Here is a 23,999-nt window from a genome sequence, read left to right on the forward strand (position 1 = left end):
TCACGTTTAACTCACTTATCACAAAAAGCAAAGTAAGAGCAAATGAATACCATGAATTTGGTGTGGAATTTAGTTCCGTGAGAACCTCAAGTTCTGTTACTCCCATGCCCACCTCCCAATAAAATGCAAGTTTATGGTCTTTATGACTGTAAAGATAAACTAGGAGATGTCTAAGCAGTGCGTGGAGAAACCTCAAAAGTTGGAGTCTGACTGACTGAGCAGGAATGCCATTGGACAGTGATTCTTTGACTTCAGGGGCATAACTTCAGTTCTCTGCTTAGATTTATTCTTCCCTCTTGCTACTGCCTTGTTTTCCTAGTACTTGCCGGAACGTTAAAAACCTAGATCATGAAAGAAGAATAAAACCTGCAAAATAAGCAGATAAATGAGATTGGCTTTATCTTCATATTGGCTTTACCTCCCTTGCTGGCTTTCTGCCATGCTTCAGATCAGGGAAATGCAATTTGAAGATCCTGACCTGTAGATGCTGGCTGATACAGCAGGACCAACCAATGCCTTTTACCGCTCTATGCATTTAAAGCATATTTTCCCATTTTAGTTGGATGGAGCCTCTTTTCCTTGACTTGAGCCACTTAGGGTTTGAGGTCTGGCTTTTTCATAGTAAAAAACAGGTTTGTCAAGGATTAAATGTGATTGCAAACCCCAAATGTTCCAAACCCGCAGATCAGAATAATAAAATCAGCTTGTAGTGTGAGATTTTTTAAAGAAATATTTCTTTCAATGGTGCTGCTTTTTACCCTGAGGTTTTTAAGTGGTTGTGGGTTCCCCCTTAGCTTCCTTCTAATGCTCTTGGAGATAGGAAATGTAATTTTAAAGGGAATAAACTTTGAGCTTCATGTGGAATTAAAACATGGAATTAAAACATCTGCAGAAACATGGAGACTGGGATACAGTTAAAATAGGCCTTCCTTGCACAAGCAACTGGTAGCCACTTCTATATGTATGTTTTTTCCAGCATCTACAGCAGGCCTGCACAACTCAAATGACCTGGTGGGCCCACCTGGATCCAAGAGCACTCCCAAGCTGCAGACCGTTTTCTTCTGGGAAGTGTAACCCCATCTAGCACAGGGAAATCTAATTCATCCCCCACAATGAGCACCCCCATCTTGCTTGGATTCTCTTTCAATTTGTTATCCATCATCCCGCCCATAGGCAGGCATTCAGGGAAGTTAAGCATATTGCCTGAGGAAGCTGACATGGAGTAGCAGATTTGGGTGTCATCAGCATACTGATAACACCCTGCACCAAATCTCCTGATGACTTCACCCAGTGGTTTCATGTAGATGTTAAAAAGCACTGATGACAGAATGGAACCCTGAGATACTCCATATAATAGCTCCCATTTCAAAGAGCAACCATCATCAAGCTCCACCATCTGGAATCTGCCTGATAGAAGCAAAACCACTGCAAAGCAGTGCCTTCTATCCCCAACTCCCCCAGCAGATCCAGAAGGTCAATGGTACTGAACATGGCCGAGAGAGCCAAAAGAACCAACAGAGACACACACTGTCGATTCCCTGGTAAAGGTCATCCATCAGACTGACCAAGGCTGTCTCAACCTGCTCTAAAGCCAGTTTGAAATGGGTTTACTCCAAAACTGCCTTGAGTTGGTTAGCCACCGCTCTCTCAATCACCTTGCCCAACCATGGGAGATTGGAGAATAGCCTATAACTATCCGTCTCTGAGGGATTTGGGGAAGGCTTCCTAAGAAGTGGTTTAAGCATTGCTTCCTTCAAACAAGGAAGCATCCTACCTTCCCTCAATTATGAGTTCATGATATTAACTGGGACATCTCCAACAATTTCCCTGCTAGATAGAAGCAGTCAAGTCGGGCAAGGATCCAGAAAACAAGTAGTAGTTGGCACCACTCCAAGCAGTTTGTTCATATCCTTAGGCATCACAGACTGAAACTGATCCAATCTAATACTGCAATAGAGATTGCTGGACACCACCTTAATAGACTCTGCAAAAACAGTGGAATCCAAGTTGGCCCTGAAATACAAGAGATTTTGTCCACAAAGAACCCATTAAAAGCATTACAGCAGAACATAGTCTCCAGGGACTGGTTCGAACTGGAAGGAGCCTGAATCAAACTCCTCACAACCTGGGACAACTCTGCTGAATGCAAACCTGCAGAAGCAATGTGCACATACCAGAACTGGTTTTTTGCCACACACAACTGGAGTTCTCCACTTGCATTCCAGTCACCTACCTTGCTGCTTCAGACCCTGCAACTCTTCTGTGTACCAAGGGGCCACTTTTAAAGCCGGTCGGAAGGAATGCTTAGGAGCAATCATGTCTACTGCCCTGGTAAGTTCCCTATTCCAGGTTCCCACCAGGGCATCAACAGAATCACTGCAGCACCAACACTGAACACCTCCAAGGCATTTTGGAATCTTACTGGATCCAGCAGCCTCTTTGGGTGTACCATCCACCACTCCTGCAGGGCTGGATTGTGGCTGTGAAACCAACCTTAACCAGGTGGTGGTCCATCCATAACAATAGGGAAAACACAGAATCCTCCACCCATGGAACACACCCTGATCCGAACAAAAGACCAAACTGAGTGTGTGACCAGCAACATGAGTTGTTCCTGCAACTACCTGGGATAGGCCCATAGTTGTCATGGCCACTATGAACTCATGAGCCGTACAAGACAAGTAAGATTCAAAGTGGATATTGAAGTCACCCAGCACTAAGTCTGGGTGACTCCAACTACGGCTGTTCCTAGCGGAGTGCGGGGCTAGGGGCGAATCAGCATGTGTGGGGCCCCCTTAACATTGTGATCACCATATATAAAACACACTCACAAACATACACACATTTGCCATGTATGGCCACTATTCAATAAAATGAATAACATTTGTAGTGCAGAGCAGCACGGAAATTCAGCTCTTCTCTCAACGTGATATACTTGAACAACCTCAGCATGCCTCAAAAACCATTTGGGCTTTTCAAGTGTTCCAACAGAATGCTAAGAACAATCTTCAAAACACAAGGGAAGAAGACTGAGCACCCAAAGAGACTAAAAACCACAAATAGCTTTTGGTACAGATCCTGCCTTGGCTAGTTCCCTCCCTTAGCAAGTTTTTGTTTTTTTTAAAAACCCATTGTCAAGGAAGATTCTTGAGGGCACAGACAGCAACTGAACTCACAAGAATGTAAGAATATAAAAACAAGTATATTTATGTAAATAGCATTAACAGAAACATTTCAACATACAACATTGCAATCAGCACGTTTTTAAAAAATAGCTCTTTTAAGTGACCCCTGGAAAGCTAGGCCCACCCTCCACCGTCTCTTCCCTCCCTCCCACAGCCCCGTCGGTTACTAGCCCCTTGTTTACATTCCGGCTCTCCAGCAGGGATGATTCTCAAACATGTATCACAAGAGGGGTTGAAGATGGTTTAAAGGGCTCACAAATAATAAGAAAAGCACAAAGGAGACACCAGCAACACTGGGAGGGATACATACTGGGCTGGACAGTTGCTCTCCCCTTGTTAAATGTAAGAGAGCACTTGAAAAGGTGCCTCCGTGCCCAGATAGCAGGAGTAGCTCATTTCCAGTCCCCTAGCCTAGGGTCTCACAATCTAAAAAGAAAAACACAAAGAATACACCAGAAACAACCACTTGGAAGGAAGCTGCTATGCTGCGCTGAACAGCACTCCCCATGCTAAACATGAGGGCCACTCACCACTTGAAAAAGCGCCCCTATGACCGGTTCATAGGAGGGACTGCAGCAGATCATACTGCTGCTGAAGGGTTAAAAAGTTGGCAACCTTAACAGCCCATTTCTAGCCACAGCAAGAGTGCCTGCTGTTTGGCCGCCTACAGAGTTAAACCAAGCGAGTCACAATTCCTGGACAAGCCTGTGGGAATGAATGGATGCAGGCTTGGAGGAATAGGAGGAGGAAGGAGGGGGACGTGCGGGGGAAGGTGGGACCTTCCAGCCTGGATGTTTGGAGCTGCTTCATCAGAACAAGTTGGGCTGGTGGAGGCAGCACATGGGGAAGTAGCGAAGTTCAAGAGAGGGGCAGGAGCATTTGGTCCATAATTCTGCAAAGAAAGCTAACAGCACCACTGTTTTCTATGCTTTCCTCCCGCGCTACCTCCAGCACCCGCTGCATTTGGCCTGGGCTAGGAAGTCTTGGAGAGGCTGGAGACAGCTGCGAGGCTGCCGAGCCTCTTTGAAGAGAGAGATTTTGCTTACGGTGTCACACGCACCTCCCCACAGCACACATGGCAACTGCCGGGAGCCAAGGCAGGCGAGTGGCAGCATAAGGCTGCCAAGTGAGTGGAGAGGCAGGCTGCTCGCCGCTCACTTGGCCACTGCTGGTGTGCGGTGCACCGCCACTCCTCCCTCCCAGCACACATGGCAGCTAGTCACTGTGCTGCCGAGAGCCGAGGCGGGCCCCACGGTGGCGGCAGTGGCGCTGCCGCAAGTGGTGAGTACTTGCTCATTCGGCGGACGTACACGTGGCACGAGGCTGCCGAGCGAGCAGGTGCTCACTGCTCACGGTGGCGCCACTGCTGCCACCACAGAGCCTGCTCAAGCATGGGACCTGGAGCAGTCTGCTGATCTTGTTGTTTTTAGCCTATTTTCCAATAGGCACATGAGATCACCCAGCATTCCGTGTCTGTCTGTCCGTGCGTGCGTGCATGTCTGTCCGTGCTTGTCTGTCCGTCCATGCGTGTGCGCGCATGCCTGACCGCCCGTGTCAGTTTGTGCTTGCGTCCGTGCCCACTCGCCTGCCCGTCTGTCCACGCGTGCCCGTCCGTTCCTCCGTGCCCGTCCGTGTCCGTGTGCCTCCTTGTCCTTCCGCGCGTCCGTCTGTCCATCCACGTGTGCGTGTGTACACACGCACATCTTTGTCCGTGTGTGTGCATCCCTGTCCGTATTTGTGTGTGCCCCTGTCTCTGTGTGTGCGTGTCCCTATGAACTTCACAATGCCTACACCAATATGAACCAAATTGGGTACAGTTGTAGGGACACACTTCAACGGCGCAGTTTGTGATGGTGTCATCCACCCCAATTTAGGATGACAGATGCATAAACATTTGAGATGCAAGTGGGCTAATTTGTGAATCGTCTAACTGATTTGAAACAAATTTGCTGCACAAAGGGACGGCTCAAGGGCATAGTTTGTAAAGATATCATCCACCCTTATCCAAGATGGCGGAAACATTAACATTTGAGGTACACGTGGGAACCAAGTTGAATCAAATTTGGTACAGTTGTAGGACACATAGGGACACCTCAAATGCAGAGTTTATGATGATGTCATTCACCACAATTCAAGATGGCGAACGTGTGAATGTTTGAGGCGCAAGTGGGCTAACTTGTGAACTGCCTAACCAATCTGGACCAAAATTAGTCCAGTTGTAGGGATAGTGAAAGGAAAGTAGGCAGATTAGTTCTAATTAGAAAAACTTGTAGCATTTTAACTTTGATTCTGTAAGTAACTTGAGGCATTTGCATTAAGGCAGAATCCAATCTCCTAAATAAAAAACCGTGTAAACCCACTATGCATAGAAATAAAGGATCCCCCAAAAGGCAAAGCTATAACCAACTTGGCATTGGGTTTGCTCCAACTTGGCATTGGGTTTGCTCCATAAACAAAACACACTGCTTTGGGGTATCTACCTAGAATCACACACAATCATAAGCACTTCTTTGCTGATGCACTTTTGGACATGACAATAACTGGAGTATTTTCCACTAGAAACTGAAAAGCAGGAATTATGCAATTCAGGGACAGGATGTGGGAGCATTAATTCTGTCACCACCACATCCTCCATTTTGCACAATGCCAGCAGGCAGCCTGGAGCGATGAGTGTTCAGAACTGACCACAGAACTCTGTGTACAAGATACAGATCGTATTAAATAAGAGAAAATTTAATCTAACCTTGGGCTAGTAATTTTCATTCAAAAACTAACGTACAGTGGACACCTAAAGGAAGTTCACTATTTCTAAGGTTCTACGAAGCATTTTATACTTTACTGTATTAACACCTCTAAAAATCCCAGCTTTTAATTTAAAGCAAAACCCAAAGCACTAAGCCTCAGGCCATCCTCCAAAATCACCAGTAAGAACAACAATCATAAAGAGAAGGGAAAGATGTTTATAGGTCTCTTAGGCACACAAAACAGAGGTTTTGGAGGGCTGAACAGTAAAGAGTCATGATTCCTGGTAATAATCCAGTTATTTAGCCCTGCTCTACAGCAGTCTCTTAACATAACATAAATGCTGAGCTGGCAGCAATTAAAAAAAAAAAAAATCTTCCAAACAGTTTTGCTCCATGCTGCCTCTGTATTAAAAATATTTCAGACCTTTCTACTGTGAGGTATAGTTTCCTCATAGCCCAAAGTAATTTGCTTTGGAAAAGAAATCTGATTCCTCCCCAAACAGAAGTCCACATGTTGATTTCTGGATCATTTCTTCCATTTTTGCTTTGGGGTTTTTTTCTTAAATTTCTTCTCTTGTTTTGGTCCTATTGTGGTTTCCAATTTTCTCTTCTTGTCACTGAGGAAAAAATATCACACCATGGGAATACCATAAAACACTGGTAACAAGCGTAAATACACTACCATCTGATTATTCTGCACGTAGAGCAAAGGATAAAAACACAGTCAAAATTCTACATCAAAAGAACCAAGATTCTGAACCTAGAAAATCTTACTCTTCTCCCCCCCCCCCCCGCACATCTTGCTTTGGGTCCATTCAAAGAAGAGCAGAGCACCAGCATGACTGTGAGATGGGCAGCAATGTGAGATGGGGCTCTTGCAGCAGCGGTACCTGAACTGTGGAACCCCTTCCAAGGGAGACTTGCCCAGCTCTTTCATTAATCTGCTTTACAGAGCAGGTGGAAACCACTCTATTTCAGAGGGCCCCAACCTGTGGTACTCCAGATGTTGCTGAACTCCCATCATCCCTAGCTGCAACTTATTGTGGCTAGTGATGGTGAGAGTTGTAGTTCAAGCAACAATAAGTTGCTGCTATAACTCTTCCAATCCTTTTTGTGCTGTATGCAATGCTGCTGGATTTTAGGTTATTGCTATTTTTAATGGTATTTCAACCTTAATTTTTAAAAAACCCATTGATCTTACTACAGATGTGAAGAAATTAGACAGATGGCTCTCAACACTGATGAGCTACTTGCACCCAATTGGGAATTTTAGAAGTAGTGAGAGAAATTGTTGGGCAAGTCCAGAAATTAACACAAAAGAAAGAGAGATTGAGAGAGAGAGACTCTGAATTACAATATTTACATTGGCTAGCGAAACTAACTAGAAGTCCTAGTTAGTTAGAAGTCTAGTTAGAACTAACTAGAAGATTAAATTACTTATTTAATTTCACTTTGTTGCAATGTACTGGATATAGCAGGCAGAGCAGAACCTTCAAAACGTTTGCACCGGGAACTTCTCTTTGCACTAACCTTTTCAGGCTCACAACAGAAGCCTTCTGTCCTGCTTTGGTCAGCACTTCATTCCATTCTTCATCATCACCTCGGATTATATACCTGAAGCGTGAAGAGGATATTCAAATGGAGCAATCTCTTCAGAAATTATTCATTTATGTTGCTGTCTAACAATAAGGACCCTGATTGAAATGCTAGTGGTGCTGTAAGCATTAGACTTAGACATGGAGCCAGATCAGATACGTTCAGCTGAAAGGGAGACCTTCAAGGTGAAAATCTAAACACTGCTGAAAACTTTGCAATAAGGTTTTTGTTTTGTTTTTTGGTCCATTATCAGCCCATGGGATCCTATGTCAGCTTGAATAACTGGATGAGGAAAGCAGTGTTCCCTCTAAAAGGGATTCCCAGATGTTGTTGACTACAACTTCCAGAATCCACAGCTTTTGCTTGGGGATTCTGAGAGTTGTAGTCAACAACATCTGGGAATCCCTGTTAGAGGGAACACTGGAAGGAAGTCTCCCAACCATGATTAAAGGAAGATGGACAGAAATTGTAGACCAAGGGAAGAAACTGAGTGGGAGGGAGCATATAATCTTTTGGGCCTGCTGACATACTCCATAGTTAACTCTAAGGTTAGCATCCGCACCTTACATAGTGAAATATACTTCCTTTATGATGACCACCACCAAAGCGGAGATATTGTACAGGGTGGCCCCTTTCTCATGATCATGAGCCAGGGCGGTGGGCAGGTGGGTGGAGAGGAAGGTTTGTTAACCTTCCCTTCCCTGCAGATGAGCAACATGAAGCGCCTGGGCGCACGGATCACATGCCCACACAGCACATGGCTGTCCCAGCCTGCACAGAGGTGCAGGGGCCTGGATTCGTTGTCCCACAGAAATCCCACAATGCACCGTGCACATGCGTGGTGCATTGTGGGGATTCCCCACCCACTGACCCCTGGCTCCAGCCAGGAGCCCTGCAGCATCCTAAACCAGATGCTTTAGGACAAGCCACCAGGGGGTGGAAAAGGAAACCAATGAACAAGCAGTTAGACAGGGGTACGGGTGTGAGCGGACCCTCAACCTCAGCTAACTGCCAGGTCTCTTTGGCATTTGCTGCTGAGGTGCTGCCGGGAGCCGGTCAACTCCTGGCAGTTCTCACGGGCAGCCAAGTCCAGTCTTGGCTGCTCATGAGAACAGTCTCAGTGAGTAGTTGCAGAAGAGTCACGAGATTCAGAAGAATCTGTTTTCACTCTCCATATTGACTGACCATAAAAGAATAGTTAAGCCCAATCAGCTAGGAAGTTGTTAAACTTCACTTCACTGGCCTTTAGAATTGGGTGATCGTCACATAAATCAGTCAAGGTCCTCCCAATATTCATCTTGTTGACCTTTCAGAAGCCAACAACAATCCAGGAGTCTAACCAAAAGCACCACAAGTTTTACACCAAATGTCACAGCAGTCAGAAGAGAGATACATTCAATCAACAGTTCTGCACAAGCAAGCTGACCCTAAATGATCCCCTTCCCAGTGACTCTTGGGTGGAAAAACTGCTTCTAACCTGCCAGGCTAGTTGAATGAAGCCACGAGTTTCCTCATCTCTACAACATATTAGCAACATGTTCTGTATAATGTCAAGCATTATTCCTTTACCAACACAATGGATCATCTCCACCATTGGCTGTTAGGTAAAAGCCATTCTATGCAAACCTTTAAAAACCCATTAATTTTCCTGTAGCATCCTTAATCTTCAGTACATGCTCTGTCTAAGCACTTTAGACCACTTGACTTATTTCCTGCAGACTACAGGCAGAATCCAGGCTACGTTAGTCATGATGAAGTCCCACTGAAATTAATAGGGCTTGTTAGTTGTCATGATGCTTAGTCATGACTAACTCTGCCTGGATCCTGCCCTATGGGTTTATTTGAAAGCTTACTGTGAAAGGTCCAGATCTTTCAACTTCCCAATATCTTGCTTGTGTTTTTCTTGGAATTCTTTTGCTGCTTCTTCCTGGATGTGGAAAATAAGTTGTTATACACAATAGGAACCATGTATTGCCTGTGTCTGTGTCACTCTCACACACACACCCTCACACACCAAAATCTAGTTAACCATACATGTTAAGCCATGAGAGCATTTTACTTCTTGGTGTATTTCATACCACAAAGCATGTCTATACATTTTAAACAGAAATTGATAATTCCAAGGAAAGCTGTCCACCACAATACTGGATAATTTTCCTTGGAAAATTCAATCACATATGCCTTGGTAGCTTAGACATTAGAACTTTTATAGCAAAAAGGCAAGTTACTGTAATACTTTCTATGGAAGTCGCATAAAAATTGTCTTTCTGTAACCAGATTAAAGTTTCCTCTAGCCCAGCAATCTGTTTCCAAGAGCCTGGCCAAACAGCTCTGGGCACTTACAGTCAGAACACAGCAGCAGCAGCCTTCCATGTAATTTGTCTCCAATGCTTGATATTCAGAAACTAACCGTTTCTATACCTCAAGGTTGCATTTAGCTCTGTGGTGAATGGCTATTGATAGACCCATCCTCCATAGAAACATAGGAAGCTGTCATATACCGAGTCAGACCATAGGTCCATCTAGCTCAGTACTGTCTACGGAGACTGGCAGCAGCTTCTCCAAGGCTGCAGGCCGGAATCTCTCTCAGCCCTATCTTGGAGATGCCAGGGAGGGAACTTGGAACCTAGATGCTCTTCCCAGAGCGGCTCCATCCTCTGAGGGGAAGATCTTACAGGGCTCACACATCAAGTCTCCCATTCAAATGCAACCAGGGCAGACCCTGCTTAGCTAAGGGGACAAGTCATGGACCACAAGACTAGCTCTCCCCTCCATGAATTGTGAAGAAAGGAATATTGCACTGGTATGATAGGTTGGGGGAAGAGCTCCCTTAACACACAGCACTAGTAATCTTAATATGAGAACAAAGTTACCAAATCTTCATTTAAAGATTTCAGGGTTGGCTCCATTACGACTTCTTTTGTTGCTGCCATCTGCTCTTCCACAGCCTTTTCCTGGACAGTGTTGAACAACTGGGGAAAGAATCATTGATGAGTGAAGGCAGTGACTTTTTCCTCCTAGTAACATGTTTAGTAAGGATACTGACCACCTATTATGAAACTGCCGTAGTGTTTCCCCCTTCTCGCCCCATTGCAGTGTATCTCAAAAAAGTTTTTTTTTTAAATTTTGATATTATAAAGCTTGAAAACATGTCTAAATACATACTACCGTAGTACCACAGTCCTTTAGAAGTTGCTAATTTGTGTCCATGCAGCATTTCTCTGTGCATCAGAAAGCCAAGCTCAAGTCACATGAACTGGTAAAAAGAAGCCCTGCTCTCCATCTCTCATTTGCATCCAAAATGGCAGATGCTACTGTAAATATGTACAATTTCCCCTGAGCCTTTATTAAAAAGAAAAGAAAGGCAGCTTCAGGAGATCAGAATCTTTTTATATACTGTCTTTCATTAAAAACAATCTCAAGGTGGTTTACAAAAGTTAAAAAAAATACAATAAAATGACAATAAAAATACTAAGCTAAAAATATAAAAACCAAATTTAAAATCTATAAAATACAAGCATAAAAACTATATACAGGTAAAAACAAAAAGAAGCAGCAATAAAAACAATCATGTAAAAGCCTGGATAAAAAGTCAAGATTTAACAAGCTTCCTAAAAACTGTGATGGAGTTTAACCCTGTTTAAAAGAAAGTTGCATGTAGTAGAATGTTATGTACAGCTTGAGCCTCAGAAACAATTCATCCAGGTCCCAAGAGCAGCCCTGGGAAAACCTACAATAGACCATTCATGTAAATGTGCAAGTTCAGAGCGAATATACTGAAGGTATTTCTCTACCATGGATGTCTGATAGATTCTTGAATACAAGATCTGGACTTGACAATATTGTAGCACGAGGTTAACCCTCCTAAATGCAGCAAAAAGAAGAAAAAGATTACCTGGACAAGCTTGCGGATGATTCTGTTGAAAAGGCCCATCAGCTGGCCGCCAGGCAGTTCTATCTCTTTTTCCAGCTGATCCACAGATTTGTGTTGCAGACCAATCCCAAGAAGAAGAGCCTGGAAGGAGGAGTATTTCATTGCTTGAATTCAGTGTTAGAAAAAACTCTGCCCTTGGGCAGGAAATACTGGAGGCCTTCAAGTTCCATATTAGAGATGCCTTCTCTGTGGTTGCCCCAGGACTGTGCAATGCACTTACTGCTGAGGTTAGAGCTGCTCCAACCCTGTTGGCTTTTAGGAAACATCTGCAGACACATCTCTTCTGCCAAGCTTTTTAGTTAGTTGGTGGTTTTATGGATATTTTAATCTGGTTTTCATATGTTTTAACTGTTAAAATTCTCGGTTTGTTTTATGCTGTAAACTGTCTAGAGACTTCGGTAGTGGGCAGTACACAAATTTATTAAATAAATAATAAATGAAATGAAATAGATAAAAAAGTTTAACCCAGTCATTTTCCATATTGTATTTGGAGTAAACTCAAAGGTTTGTAATTCAAAACTCTGCAGTGGTCACTTTTACACTGGTGTTAATTCAAGAGGGTCACATTGCTACAAGAATCACAGAAAATAGTTTATGTTACTATTTTAAACTCCATGCTTCTAAAAATCCATTCTTGGTTAACCCCCCTTGTCTCTCTGTACCCCACAACATGATCTCCCCTCTCTCTGCTAACCTTGCTTTTCTTCCCTACAGTACAGTGTGTGCTCTACACCCACGCATTGCACACACATTCTATACCCCCCACAGACCTGCACCACCACCTGCTACCCATTCTTCTATTTTCCATCCACAAATATCACAGCTCACAGTTAAATGATAGTTATCTTTTGACCCCAAGAATGGGCCTAGATCAGGCCTACTCAACTTAGGCCTCCCCTGCTGTTTCTGGACTACAGCTCCCATAATCCCCGGTCACAGTGGCCAATAGCCAGGGATTATGGGAGCTGTAGGCCAACATCTGCAGGAGGGCCGAAGCTGAGCAGACCTGGAGCAGATAATGGTCTGAACAAGTCTAACATATTTCCTCCAACTCCAATTCAAAGCAGGTCTGACCTTGAGCAATTTCTAGATAAAAGGACATCTGGGAATGCGACATGTATCCAAAAGGAAGGGCAGGACACAAGGGTAACAAAGAGTTGAGTACTACTGAAGCACTCGTCATAAACAAACTATTACAACCACACAAGCAAAAGGTCACCATTGAGGGGAACACAGAATGTCAGCTGAAGATTTGCAAATCGGCCAATAAATACGAAGAATTAAATTAACATGGCCACAGTAACTGAAGAAGTAACTAAACATATGGTACCTACACACTGTGTAGCAGAAAGGGTTGTATCTCCAAGTTGGTTGAGAAAGTACATCCTTGAGATAGTAGGGATCATGTCCATAATCAAGTGATAGTCCACCATGTTCCTCGAGTACATCTCTAGCCTCTTCAGGTCATAAGGGATAAACACAGCTTCTAATTCACTACGGCTGATTGCTGAGCAAGTCATTAATTATTTGAGGAATGGAGGGAGAGGAAGATTACACTTATGCTGAGAGCAGAGACTCTAACTCATATTACCTATACTTAGTATTTATTCTGGCACCAAACTATTTTAGTGATTGAATGATCATTCAGTTTTTATACCGCCTTTCATAATGCATCCCAAGGCAGTTTACAAGAGTTAAAATAAAATAAAATTCCATAAAAATTATTAAAAACCTTAAAATCAGTTAAACAGTAAAAACCATAACACACCAAAACAAAAAACACCACCACCCAACTGACTGACCCAGCAAGTATCATGGCTGAATGGGGATTTGAACTCGGTTCTCCCCAGTCCTAGTCCAGCACTCTAACCACTACACAAGCTGGCTCTTTTTTAAAATAAAAGTGTTTTTAAATAAAAAGACAAAAAGAAGGAGGAAAGCAAGAAGAAACAGAGTGAAAGATATGCAGAGGGAAGGAAGAAGGATACATGGTTAAAAAACAATGGCCCCGAGTCAGAAAAGGTTGAAGATGTCTGGTCTAGAGAAAGAAAAGTACTATGAAGACCTACAACCTTTTCCCTTGATGTACACACTTTTCTGGGCTTTGTTTTAGTCATTTTACTTTTTGAAACACTTTGCACAATGCCTGTAGGCACATACTTACGGGGCTGCAACTGTTGCTTGATATTTCTGTTTTGCAAAATGTTCAGAGCTAATGAAGGGGGGAAAGTGCTAAACTGATATGACAAAAGAGACAGGAATCTCCTCCTGAAATCTGCAGAAGAAAGTGTGGAAAAACCAGAATTACTACTTCTAGGATAAACTGATCATACCTGAAGGCTGAAAATTCTACTATGGTGATTTGATCAAATCCCCCTAAGGTGACTTTACCATTTCAGTTTCACAGGGAGAGCTGTTGCTCTGAAATCTCTACCATGGTTAAAAGGTCCCCAAATATGAAAAGGCTATTTTTCAAAGAGAAATAATTTTAGAAAACACCACTCTTTGCTGAAACAGAGGTGGTACAGTGACCATGCAAGACCTTTTAAAGCCCTAGAACAACTAGCCATGAAATGTTGTCCCAACACGTCACCTTTCCAGAAAGCAGCCAGCCAGTTCTCTTGCTCTTCCTCTTCCTCTTCATTCAGCTGCTTCAGCATGACACAGGAGTGCTCCCCAGTCAGATCATTCTAGGAATAAAGGCATCACCTAACGTTGAAAAACTGTAGGAAGAGTGCTGTATTTTCAACCATAAGCAGTCTGCTTTTACAGATGCTGACTCCTTGCTGTACGTTCCTGAGATAAAGGTATTTCAAAGCAAACACAACTAGCTAACATTTCATTATAAATGTTTGAAAACTACAAAGAACAATTCACACTTTTCCACTAATGTGATCAAAAGAGAACATTGTTAAAACAGATCACCTTATGTATACGAGACAACCCAAACTAAGCAAGCCATCAACCCTTCTTGGAGCAATGGTAGTGCCAATAACTACTTAAATCATCTTTAGCTGATTAGTCAGTTACATGTAAATACATCTACACACTACCAATCCCTCAGAACACCTGCCTTTTTGAGATACAGTATTTAAGTAGATATCCTTTAATAAACCAAAGCTACCAGACTGATACCATCTAACCATAGTTAGGATCGTGAACATGGTCCAAATCCACACAATTCCTTGTTGCCCCTCCCTTTATCTCCTCAGTTTTGTCATAGAGCTGTAGCATCAACATCCTGGTTATTTAAACCACAGCTGTGCAGCTCATTTGATTTACAAGCCAGGATGCTACATCAGAGAGATATATCAGAACCAAAATAACAGAAAAAAGCAGCAGATATGCCTTAAGATTTAGTCTCACTGATTAATCAATACAATCTTTTGATGATTATAGTCTATTGATTCACCCAATAAACAAATGCTTTGGAAGAGCTGTGTGGGATGGACAATTATATGTCTCAGCTCCAAGATCAGGAGGAGGGATGCGACTGGCCCCAACTGCATTGCACTCCAAGACTGCTTGTAGCACCCCAAACGTGCAGTACAAGTGCAGAGAAAGTCACCTTCTGACCCCTGGTTCAGAGAAACCCTATAAAGCAGAGATACTGATGGGGCCTGCCCCTTCAGCAGGTACTGGTGTGTGTGTAGAGAGTCTTGAAAGATTGGAGCCAATAAGAAAAATGAGATTTGAGTCTCTCCTGCACACCTCTGAATAATTCCAATATATTTCTCTTTAAACTGTGGATCATAAAATAGAAATGCAATAAACAGCGGCAGCCAATCAGGCATCTGACAAGATACATGTGGCTCTCTCGAGTCGGAAATGTAATACTAGCTGCCCCAACATGAACCTTAGAGTTGCTAATGTGGATTATTGGACCTCTAGTCTAATTAAGCTAGCATGAGGAAAGAGATGCAAGTTCTGTGTTGCAGAGATCCATTCTCCTCCAATGTCCTTTACTCCTCACACTAATGTGGGAACCTGCAGTGCTGGCCAAACTTCAAAAACAAAGAACCAACCAAAAAAAACCCGGATGTCTAGTGAGTCTAAACGGGGCACGGGGTTGAGTTAGAGGCAGTCCAAGCAATGAGGCTGGAATGGATGATAGGAGGTGCTGGAAGCCAGGTATGCTCAGCTCAGCTCTCTATGAGCACTCTGCAGACAAATGCTGTAAGCATGGACAGCAGGGGGTGCGGGGTGCACAGGGTTTTCACATGCATCACAGTGGGGGCAGAGCTTTCAAGTACATTCTTAGAGGCATAGTGCTCAACTACAGCATCCTGCATTATGGCTGAATAGGGCCTCAGTAGGCCCTAGATGCAATCAACTGAGCAGTCAGCAACTGAGCTACACAGGTAATCGTGTGTGTATGTATGTGCACGCGCGTGCAAAGATACTTTTTAAAGTGTGTATTTATAACACATATATACAGTATTGCTATCTATCTTTTTTTCACCACATCAAAGAAGAAACATACCAAATCGTCATCAACTCTTAATAAAATCTACCTGCACTATCCAATTTTAATCAAAGTAATGATCAATAAACATCAATAAACATAACACTGGAGTCTCGGGCTAGGAAGTGAAGCTTACTGGAGTCTGCCTCAGATAAACTGGTACATATCCAGCTCGTTTCCAAAATCTAGTAGAAAACAGAAACAAAAATTTTTTGTCTACCATCTGTCAAAAGAAAGTTGACTGTGTTCTAAAGACATATGCATAGAAAGGGATCTCAGAACACTTGCTGAGTGCAAGACTTATAAATAAACAACACACTATTTTTCACAGACATTTGTAACAGGGCCAAAGAACATGCTTTCTACTATTTCCCCCACAGCATCTCTTGCAAAGATGTTTGATTGTTCACATTTTTCTTCATTTGTCCTCACTGACATCATTGCATAGCCAGATCTGACTGGCTACATAGCAGCAGCCTTGTGAGATCAGCCACTTCACTATGTGATCCCTGACTGGGTGGGTTTATTTTTTATTTTTATTTTTTAAAGGTAGCTAACAATCACCACTGGGTAATATCCAGGAAGTAGGCAGAAGGAGCATCTGGGGAGAAGAGGCAGAACTGAAGAAAAAGCTACTGGACAAAACCATGGCACTGAATAGGGATGTGCACGAACTGAGGTTAGTGCACTGGTTTGGTGCCAAATTGGTTCGGAAGAGGTCCAAACTGGTTCAATACCATGGGGAGGGGAACAACAGGTGGGATTTATTTATTTTATTTATTATTTCATTTCATTTCATTCCATTTCTATACTGCCCTTCCAAAAATGGCTCAGGGCAATTTACAACAAAATAAAAACAATTAAAACCAGTTAGCAATTAAAATCAAAACTATAAAAACAGAATAAAACCAGTTAAACATTCAAACATTTAAAAACCCTGGAAAACCCGGGCAAACATTTAAAACAATTCAAAGCAGTTTACAACAATTTAAAAACCCTGGAAGGCCAGGCCAAACAGATAGGTTTTAAGGGCTCTCCTGAAGGACAGTAACGATCTCGAATTACGGCTATCTGCCGGGAGTGCATTCCATAGCCCAGGAGCAGCTACAGAGAAGGCCCGCCTCTGAGTCGCCACCAGACTAGCCGGTGGCAACTGGAGAGGGACCTCCTCAGGTGACCTTAACGCGCGGTGGGGATCATGCAGAAGAAGGCTTTCTCTAAGGTAACTCAGACCTAAGCCTAAGAGGAGAGCCGATTACCTATCTCCACCGCTTCTTGCTGCGGTGGCGCTCATCCCAAGTACCTGAGCATGGCGCCAGCACTGACCCATTTGCATGGCCAGCAACACCATGTTGACCACACAAATGGTGCCTACACATGCGTGGACACCATATGCATGCTGGGGCTATGCACAGGTACTTGGGACAAGTGCCACTGCAGCAGGGAGGCAGCGGTGAAGAGATAAGGACCTGCTCTCCTCTTATTTAAAGATCCTGCTCACCACTCTCCTCCCCGCGCCACCGAACCAGTGCACGAACCTTGGTTCATGCACATCCCTAGTGCTGAATAGGGTTAGAGAAAAAGATAAATATTAACATTGTCCAAGTAAAGATTTCAAGGTCACAGAAATAGGCAGTTTTGTCCCCAAAATGGAGACTATTTCAGCATGGCCTTGATTATAATCTCCAGATAAATACAGAACAGCACGCTGAACGGGGGGGGGGGGGGGAGCTGAAGCAGCCCTACTGCCCATTTGTGCAGCACCATGCTCTCACACTGCTTGCATTCATTCATTCCAATAGCACTTGCACCAGGGAACAGATTATGATGGGCTGTGAGCTTATTTCATAAAATCCAGTACAGGCAAGTGTCCCAAGACAAGACATTAACCATACAGACAACTGGTCTGAACCAACAAAGTTGTTCCTTTTGCAAAATGTATCAGCTAAAAATATAGTCTTGGCACATACTTCCCTGAGACTTTCCTAGCATGAACACCCCAATACAGCTGAATTCTTACTTGAGCAGCTTTGGGGTCAAGCCATAAGACACACCAAGGTAGTCCAAATTCTCAGCTTGTCTCTCACTAAGTTTGAGAAGGAGGGGCGGCAAGTCCTTCCGAGGCATCACGGCTTCTTCTAATAAACTCACAGCCTATGGCAACAAGGGAACAGTCAGCTTAGCAGGATGAGAGCAGCCAATCAAGGGCATAAAACCTGCCCATCTACTGGGCGGCTATCCAGAGAGGCATGATAACCCTCCGCTGTAGTTCTCCATACCCCTGAGGTCACACTGCAACAGAAAATGTCTATCACACAAAGCTTCATACCTCACTGCTCACAGTAGCAATTTCTCTCGGCTTCTGAGTAACTTTTTCTTCCAAACAAGGAAACTTGCCTTCATAGTACATCTGCAGCAAATTCAGAGCTCTGCTGCCATAACCCATCTGCAAAGACAAGAATGAAAAGAGGCACATTAGAGAAGCAAGGCTCTTGAAAGTTGAAAGATATGCACCATGAGAGAGGAGACATGGCACTGACAGGCAACTGACAACAACAAAGCACTTCCAGAGCAAGGGTGAGTTCCGGAAAGTATTGGTGCTCTTGCACAAGAGAGCCAGACCACTTGTGCTTTGGGGAAAGTGCAGAGCAGTACCGGGACTAGTGCTGTGCAGGCAGGTGCTGAGGCTGATCTGGATGTCAGCCAGTGTCACTCAGGAAACCTCAAAGATGTAGCTGTAATACATTACAGAAGGATGCATTCACCGCTTGACTGCAGTGAGACTTATAGGCCTAACTTCACCTTGTAGATCTTCAGTGAACAATTCACTACAACCCATTTTTCTTGTGCATTTAAGGCCTTTTGAAGCCGGAAATAATAATTCAAGAAATGGTGGTTGTCATATAAAACCTCTAAACATACGAGGAGGTCGTCTTCAGTGTGCCCAGGCCCTCACCAGCTGCACTCAAGTGTGTGAGTGGCATGATGGTCCTCGCAACTATCTATTCCCCTCCCCGCCCCTCCCCTAATTTACTCATGCTGCTTCTACCTTGTTTTTCCACCTTTTCCACCTGTCTCCATAATATGGGGTTTGCAAACACACAATGAAGGGCACACGCTGAACTATTCTCCTCTCAGATCCTTTTCCAACCCTCCAGCAGGTCAGGGGGCTATGAAAGTGTGTAGAAGACAGACTGGGTGAAGGGCATTTCCTCTGCTTCACCTGCAGATATGACCTAACTGAACCACCCATACCCTTACAACACAGAGTAGATTATTTGGGTTGGATCCCAACCTTTGGTGGAATGGCACTCCATCATCAGAAGCTCCTTCCATGAACAGGAGGAGAACTGCATTTATCTAATGATCCCTTCCACTCATGTACAAATTCCTCACATGTGTACAACTCTTTCCAATGACAGAGCCCTGCTCCACCAAAAAGTTAGGATCCAACTCATTAATTGTCATGAACAATAACATCTCACATCCAGCCGTCCTGTTGCCCTTCAAGTTGTGTAATATTTCTGTACAAAGCAGTTGCATTTCCTCCAGTAACTGAGGAGGCCTCTAATGATCATTCAGAGTGAGAAGGCAACAACAGTGTTTTGCTGCAGGATGGTTACAGGAGATTATATATGTTACCCCTTGATAATCAGGATGGACTGCTATGCGAACAATTCTCCCACCAGAGAGGCTCCCAAAATCTGGATCTTGAAACTATAAACAAGAATAAAAAAAAAAAGTCACTAACTGAACCGAGAAGCATTCACAATGTAAAAAGAGCCATACAATTTAAAAACGCCTCCAGTACAGGCAAGCAGCTGATTCATTACCTGCTCTGAGACAGTCCATGGAATGAGATCTCCTGATGCTTTCTTCCCTCTAGCCAGACTATTCATGATAGACTGGCGAGAGATTTCACCCTCCAGACACACCTACCAAAAGGACAGAGAGAATGAAGAAAGATGAGATTAAATCCTTATGCTACAATCAAGCACTAAATAAATAGACTTCTAAAACCATTTATCAAAATACATCTCATCTAAAAGTAGTAATGTTTTGCATTCACAACAGCAGCATATTCTAGAGGTCTCAGGTAGTTTAGACTCCTGTTGTGCTTCCATACAACAGAACTCTCTGCTCCAAACAGCACAGCAACATAGAAGCCACTTGAAACAGCCTTTACATGAAGCAAGAGTTCTGGTCCTATCGCATATTTTACGAAGTTAAACAGTACTGCAAAGTTACATTAATCTGAGCCCTCAATAAAATGCATGCAATACTGTCAACTGTCCAAACATTTATTTTACTATTACACTCCTATACTCTCTCACACTACTATAGACCCATAGCAACTAACAAAGCAATTGCAGAAGTTTCCCCAGTTCTTTACATGCACTAGAAATCAATTTTCCCTAGGAACCAATGCTGAAGAGATGAGACTCCTCTTTAAGGCTTTGCAGTCTTTATTGAATATTCAAACTAAAAAGCTCCATGAAAGAGAGCAGCAGGACACATTTTTGCTTACTACAAATGTCTGCGACACAGTCCCCTCAATATTGAAAAGAAAAGAGGAAAAGGTGCTGACATCTTTTTGCTGTTTCCTTCCATGATAAATGCACTAGGGTTATTTAAAACACAAAATACTTTCTGCCTCTCTCACCTGAACAACAGCAAGCACTTCGGGCAAGGAATTCTGGGTAGGTGGAACAGGTGGCAGAAGGCAAAAGAGGTGATGGGCAGGAGCATCTGAAAGCATCTGGAGGTCATTGGGAGAATTCTGGAAGGCCACAAGTGCTACAGAATTAGTCCTCTACCATACCTGCTTCTTCATCAGTTTATAATTTGACAAGCAACAACAGTGCTTTTGACTTTTTGTGTATTATACTTTTGGTATGCTGGAAACTCTCTTTGAAGCTATAACACACCATATTTTTATTATTATCTTGTTTACACAGTCAGACAGGTATTATTGACTGTTTTGTTCTATCCAGACATCGAGTCCTTCCCAAGGACCTGGGATGCCAGAATTTTATTGTCAATTGTTATAGATATCGTCGCAGAATATAGGCTGTTCCCAGTAAAGCTACTTTTTGTAATTGGCTGATGATGATTTCTGTGACCCCTATGGTGTTGAGGTGCTCTTCAAGGCCTTTTGGAACTGCACCCAGGGCGCCAATGACCACTGGGATTATTTGGGTCTTTTTGTGCCACAGCCTTTCAATTTCAATTTGTAGATCTTTGTATTTGGTGATTTTTTCTATTTCTTTTTCTTCTATTCTGCTATCCCCTGGTATTGCTATGTCGATTATTTTAACTTGTTTTTCTTTCTTCTCAACTACAGTTATATCTGGTGTATTGTGTGGCAGATGTTTGTCTGTTTGTAGTCGGAAGTCCCATAATATTTTTACATCTTCATTTTCGACAACTTTTTCAATTTTATGGTCCCACCAATGTTTGGCTACAGGTAGCTTGTATTTTTTGCAGATGTTCCAGTGTATCATCCCTGCTACCTTGCCATGCCTTTGTTTGTAGTCAGTCTGTGCGATCTTTTTACTACAGCTGATTAGGTGGTCCACTGTTTCATCTATATTATTATTATTATTATTATAAGAAGAAATAGAAAAAATCACAAAATACAAAGATCTACAAATTGAAATTGAAAGGCTGTGGCAGAAAAAGACCAAAATAATCCCAGTGGTAATTGGCACCCTAGGTGCAATTCCAAAACAACTTGAAGAGCACCTCAACACCATAGGGGCCACAGAAATCACCATCAGCCAATTAAAAAAGCAACTTTACTAGGAACAGCCTATATTTTGCGACGCTATCTATAATAACCAACAGTATTGACGATTAAATTCAGCCATCCCAGGTCCTTGGGAAGGACTCGATGTCTGGATAAAACAAACCAGTCAATAACACCTGTCTGACTGTGTAAACAAGAAATAATAAAAATATTTACACCCCATCCCTCCAGTACACTACTGCTCGGGGTAGCTCACAACATCAACAAAACAGATACAAAGAGATAACTCACAATGCCAATTTTTAATTTTGATGCAGCAGCTATCCAAAACTGTAGCACTGAATATAGTATGTTTTTAGTGGTGGAACCCCTGAACTGGTTCACACAGGCACCGGCTCGATGCCGGGTGCAGGGTGTGTGTGTCTTCCTTTAAAGGCGGGGGAGGGTGCACTTACCCCTCCTGCCACTTCCCCCCCACCAGCGCTCCGTTTTTAGGAAACTTCTTGGGGCAGCAGCGTACCTCCCTACCGCCCCTTCCCCCGTTCCTGGCAGGAGGCAGTGACTGTGCGTGTGCCTGCTGCCTGTGCACGTCACACGGATGCACATCCGTGTAATGCGCGCGCACACAGGCAGTTGCTGCTTCCGGCCACGAACGGGGGAAGGGGTGGCAGGGAGGTACGCTGCCGTCCCAAGAAGTTTCCTAAAAACAGAGCTCTGGCAGGGGAAAAGTGGCAGGAGGGATAAGTGCACCCTCCCCTGCCCTTAAAGGAAGACACCCCCCGGGCGTCAAACTGCACCACAGTGGTTCCGTGCATACCACTATATGTTTCCCCCCATCAAAATTTCAATATATTGACTCACTGGGCCACTTCCCAATAAATCAGGGTTCACTGGGTGGAAATGCAGCTTGAAGCCTGCACAGTGTCTCCACCTTTTACCACCTCCGATCGTGCACCTGACTGGTTTGTTAAAATATAGTTCTGGAAATGTGTCTGAACCCAGAGCTGTTGTGTGACTGTCGTTTGCAAACAATTATTAAATCAGGATATGCAACTAAGATTCAACTGTGCTTTTCCATCCTGGTTTAACTGCGGTTTGTAAGCCATGGTTTAAATAACAGCTTCGAGAGCAGACAAACAGCAGAGCTGTGGTGTCCACGTCAGAAATCTGCACCGGAGCTTAGAAGGTAAGGGGAATTGTAGGGAGAGGGAGAGAATGAATGAATGAATATGGGCTCAGGAGCATTAGGATCCATGATCCCAACAAAATACCAACCCATTGCTTTTTCTTTGCAACAACTTTTCCTAGACAAAACCATTTAGCAAACCCCATTCTTATTAAAATATGGCACTACGCCTCCCTTAAGTATCCCCATACGCAGGAAGCCAAGAAATCATCTCGGGTCAGAATTCCAAACAAGACTAGGAGGGCTTTATATTCATTGATTTCAGTCTCAAGGCTGCAGGGAAGAGGTTGTGCTCATAATATCAACTTGGGGAGTTAGAGAAAGGGCTAGTGACCAGTGCATTCATGCTGCATACACCTTCATTGTTCCCTGAGCCATTAAGCATACTGTTCTTCTCTAGTTTCTATCTAAATGCCCATAAAATACTCAGATGTTGCCTTCAGAATGAAATGCAACACCATATACAATATTTATCTCCTCCATTTAGATATCACAAGCAGCATGTTATGGTCATTTAACTTCTTTCCTGAATTTTAAACCACATCTCCTACATAGCACACCAGTACAGAAGAAGAAAGAGCATCATTCTCTGTTCTCCATAGTTATTCTTAAAACCCACAATATTCTGTTAAAAAGGATTTTGAGCTGTGTCATTGAACCTCAAATTGAAGTCATTGTGTTATCTGAATAAAAAGTAATTAGAGGGGGCTGACAAACACACACTACCATGGCAAAATTAACATAGTACTTAAGCTCAGATAGAGCTTGATTGGAAGGACTTATGCTTGCTAGATCCAATTTAAGACTGACAACAAGATCAATACCACCAACAACCTTGTAATGTGAGGCCACATACAGAGCCATCAGCCTCTGAAGAAAAGCTTCTGATGCTCTGTGATAACAGAAGAGGGTGTCTCTGTTCACGTAATATCTAAATGCCAGGAGTCAAGAGGAAAAGACACAGAAAGAGGACCTCCAGGGACTTATCAGGCTGCAGGCTACATTCTCTGTACTGCTAGATTGTGTCAAGTGGCTTTAGCACATTCACTAAGTGGCAGGAGAGCATGCGTTGATCTTCTCCTTTACAAACCTGCCTAATGGCCTCCTCTGTAATGACTCTTTTTACCTTTCCTTGATGAC

General features: G+C 43.3%; 1 protein-coding gene across 3 annotated transcripts in view; it reads right to left on the reverse strand.

Moving 5' to 3' along the window:
- Positions 1 to 6,125: 6,125 nt before the first annotated feature.
- NAT10 (N-acetyltransferase 10) overlaps positions 6,126 to 23,999 on the reverse strand; it is a 51,899-nt gene continuing 34,025 nt past the window's right edge. For 2 of the 3 annotated variants that reach the window (XM_053285304.1, XM_053285303.1), the window contains exons 15-29: positions 23,694 to 23,790; positions 20,588 to 20,704; positions 19,758 to 19,859; positions 19,567 to 19,641; positions 18,254 to 18,370; positions 17,945 to 18,078; positions 16,061 to 16,109; positions 14,053 to 14,149; positions 13,624 to 13,734; positions 12,794 to 12,966; positions 11,421 to 11,540; positions 10,399 to 10,497; positions 9,379 to 9,452; positions 7,460 to 7,543; positions 6,126 to 6,546 (exon numbers count right to left, since the gene is read on the reverse strand). In XM_053285304.1, coding sequence (XP_053141279.1) covers positions 6,456 to 6,546; positions 7,460 to 7,543; positions 9,379 to 9,452; positions 10,399 to 10,497; positions 11,421 to 11,540; positions 12,794 to 12,966; positions 13,624 to 13,734; positions 14,053 to 14,149; positions 16,061 to 16,109; positions 17,945 to 18,078; positions 18,254 to 18,370; positions 19,567 to 19,641; positions 19,758 to 19,859; positions 20,588 to 20,704; positions 23,694 to 23,790 — 1,540 coding nt within the window. In that variant the 3' untranslated portion in view covers positions 6,126 to 6,455. The other variant, XM_053285305.1, reaches the window with a different exon arrangement.

Source organism: Hemicordylus capensis, chromosome 1 (assembly GCF_027244095.1).
Source record: "Hemicordylus capensis ecotype Gifberg chromosome 1, rHemCap1.1.pri, whole genome shotgun sequence".
Classification (NCBI taxonomy): domain Eukaryota; kingdom Metazoa; phylum Chordata; class Lepidosauria; order Squamata; family Cordylidae; genus Hemicordylus; species Hemicordylus capensis.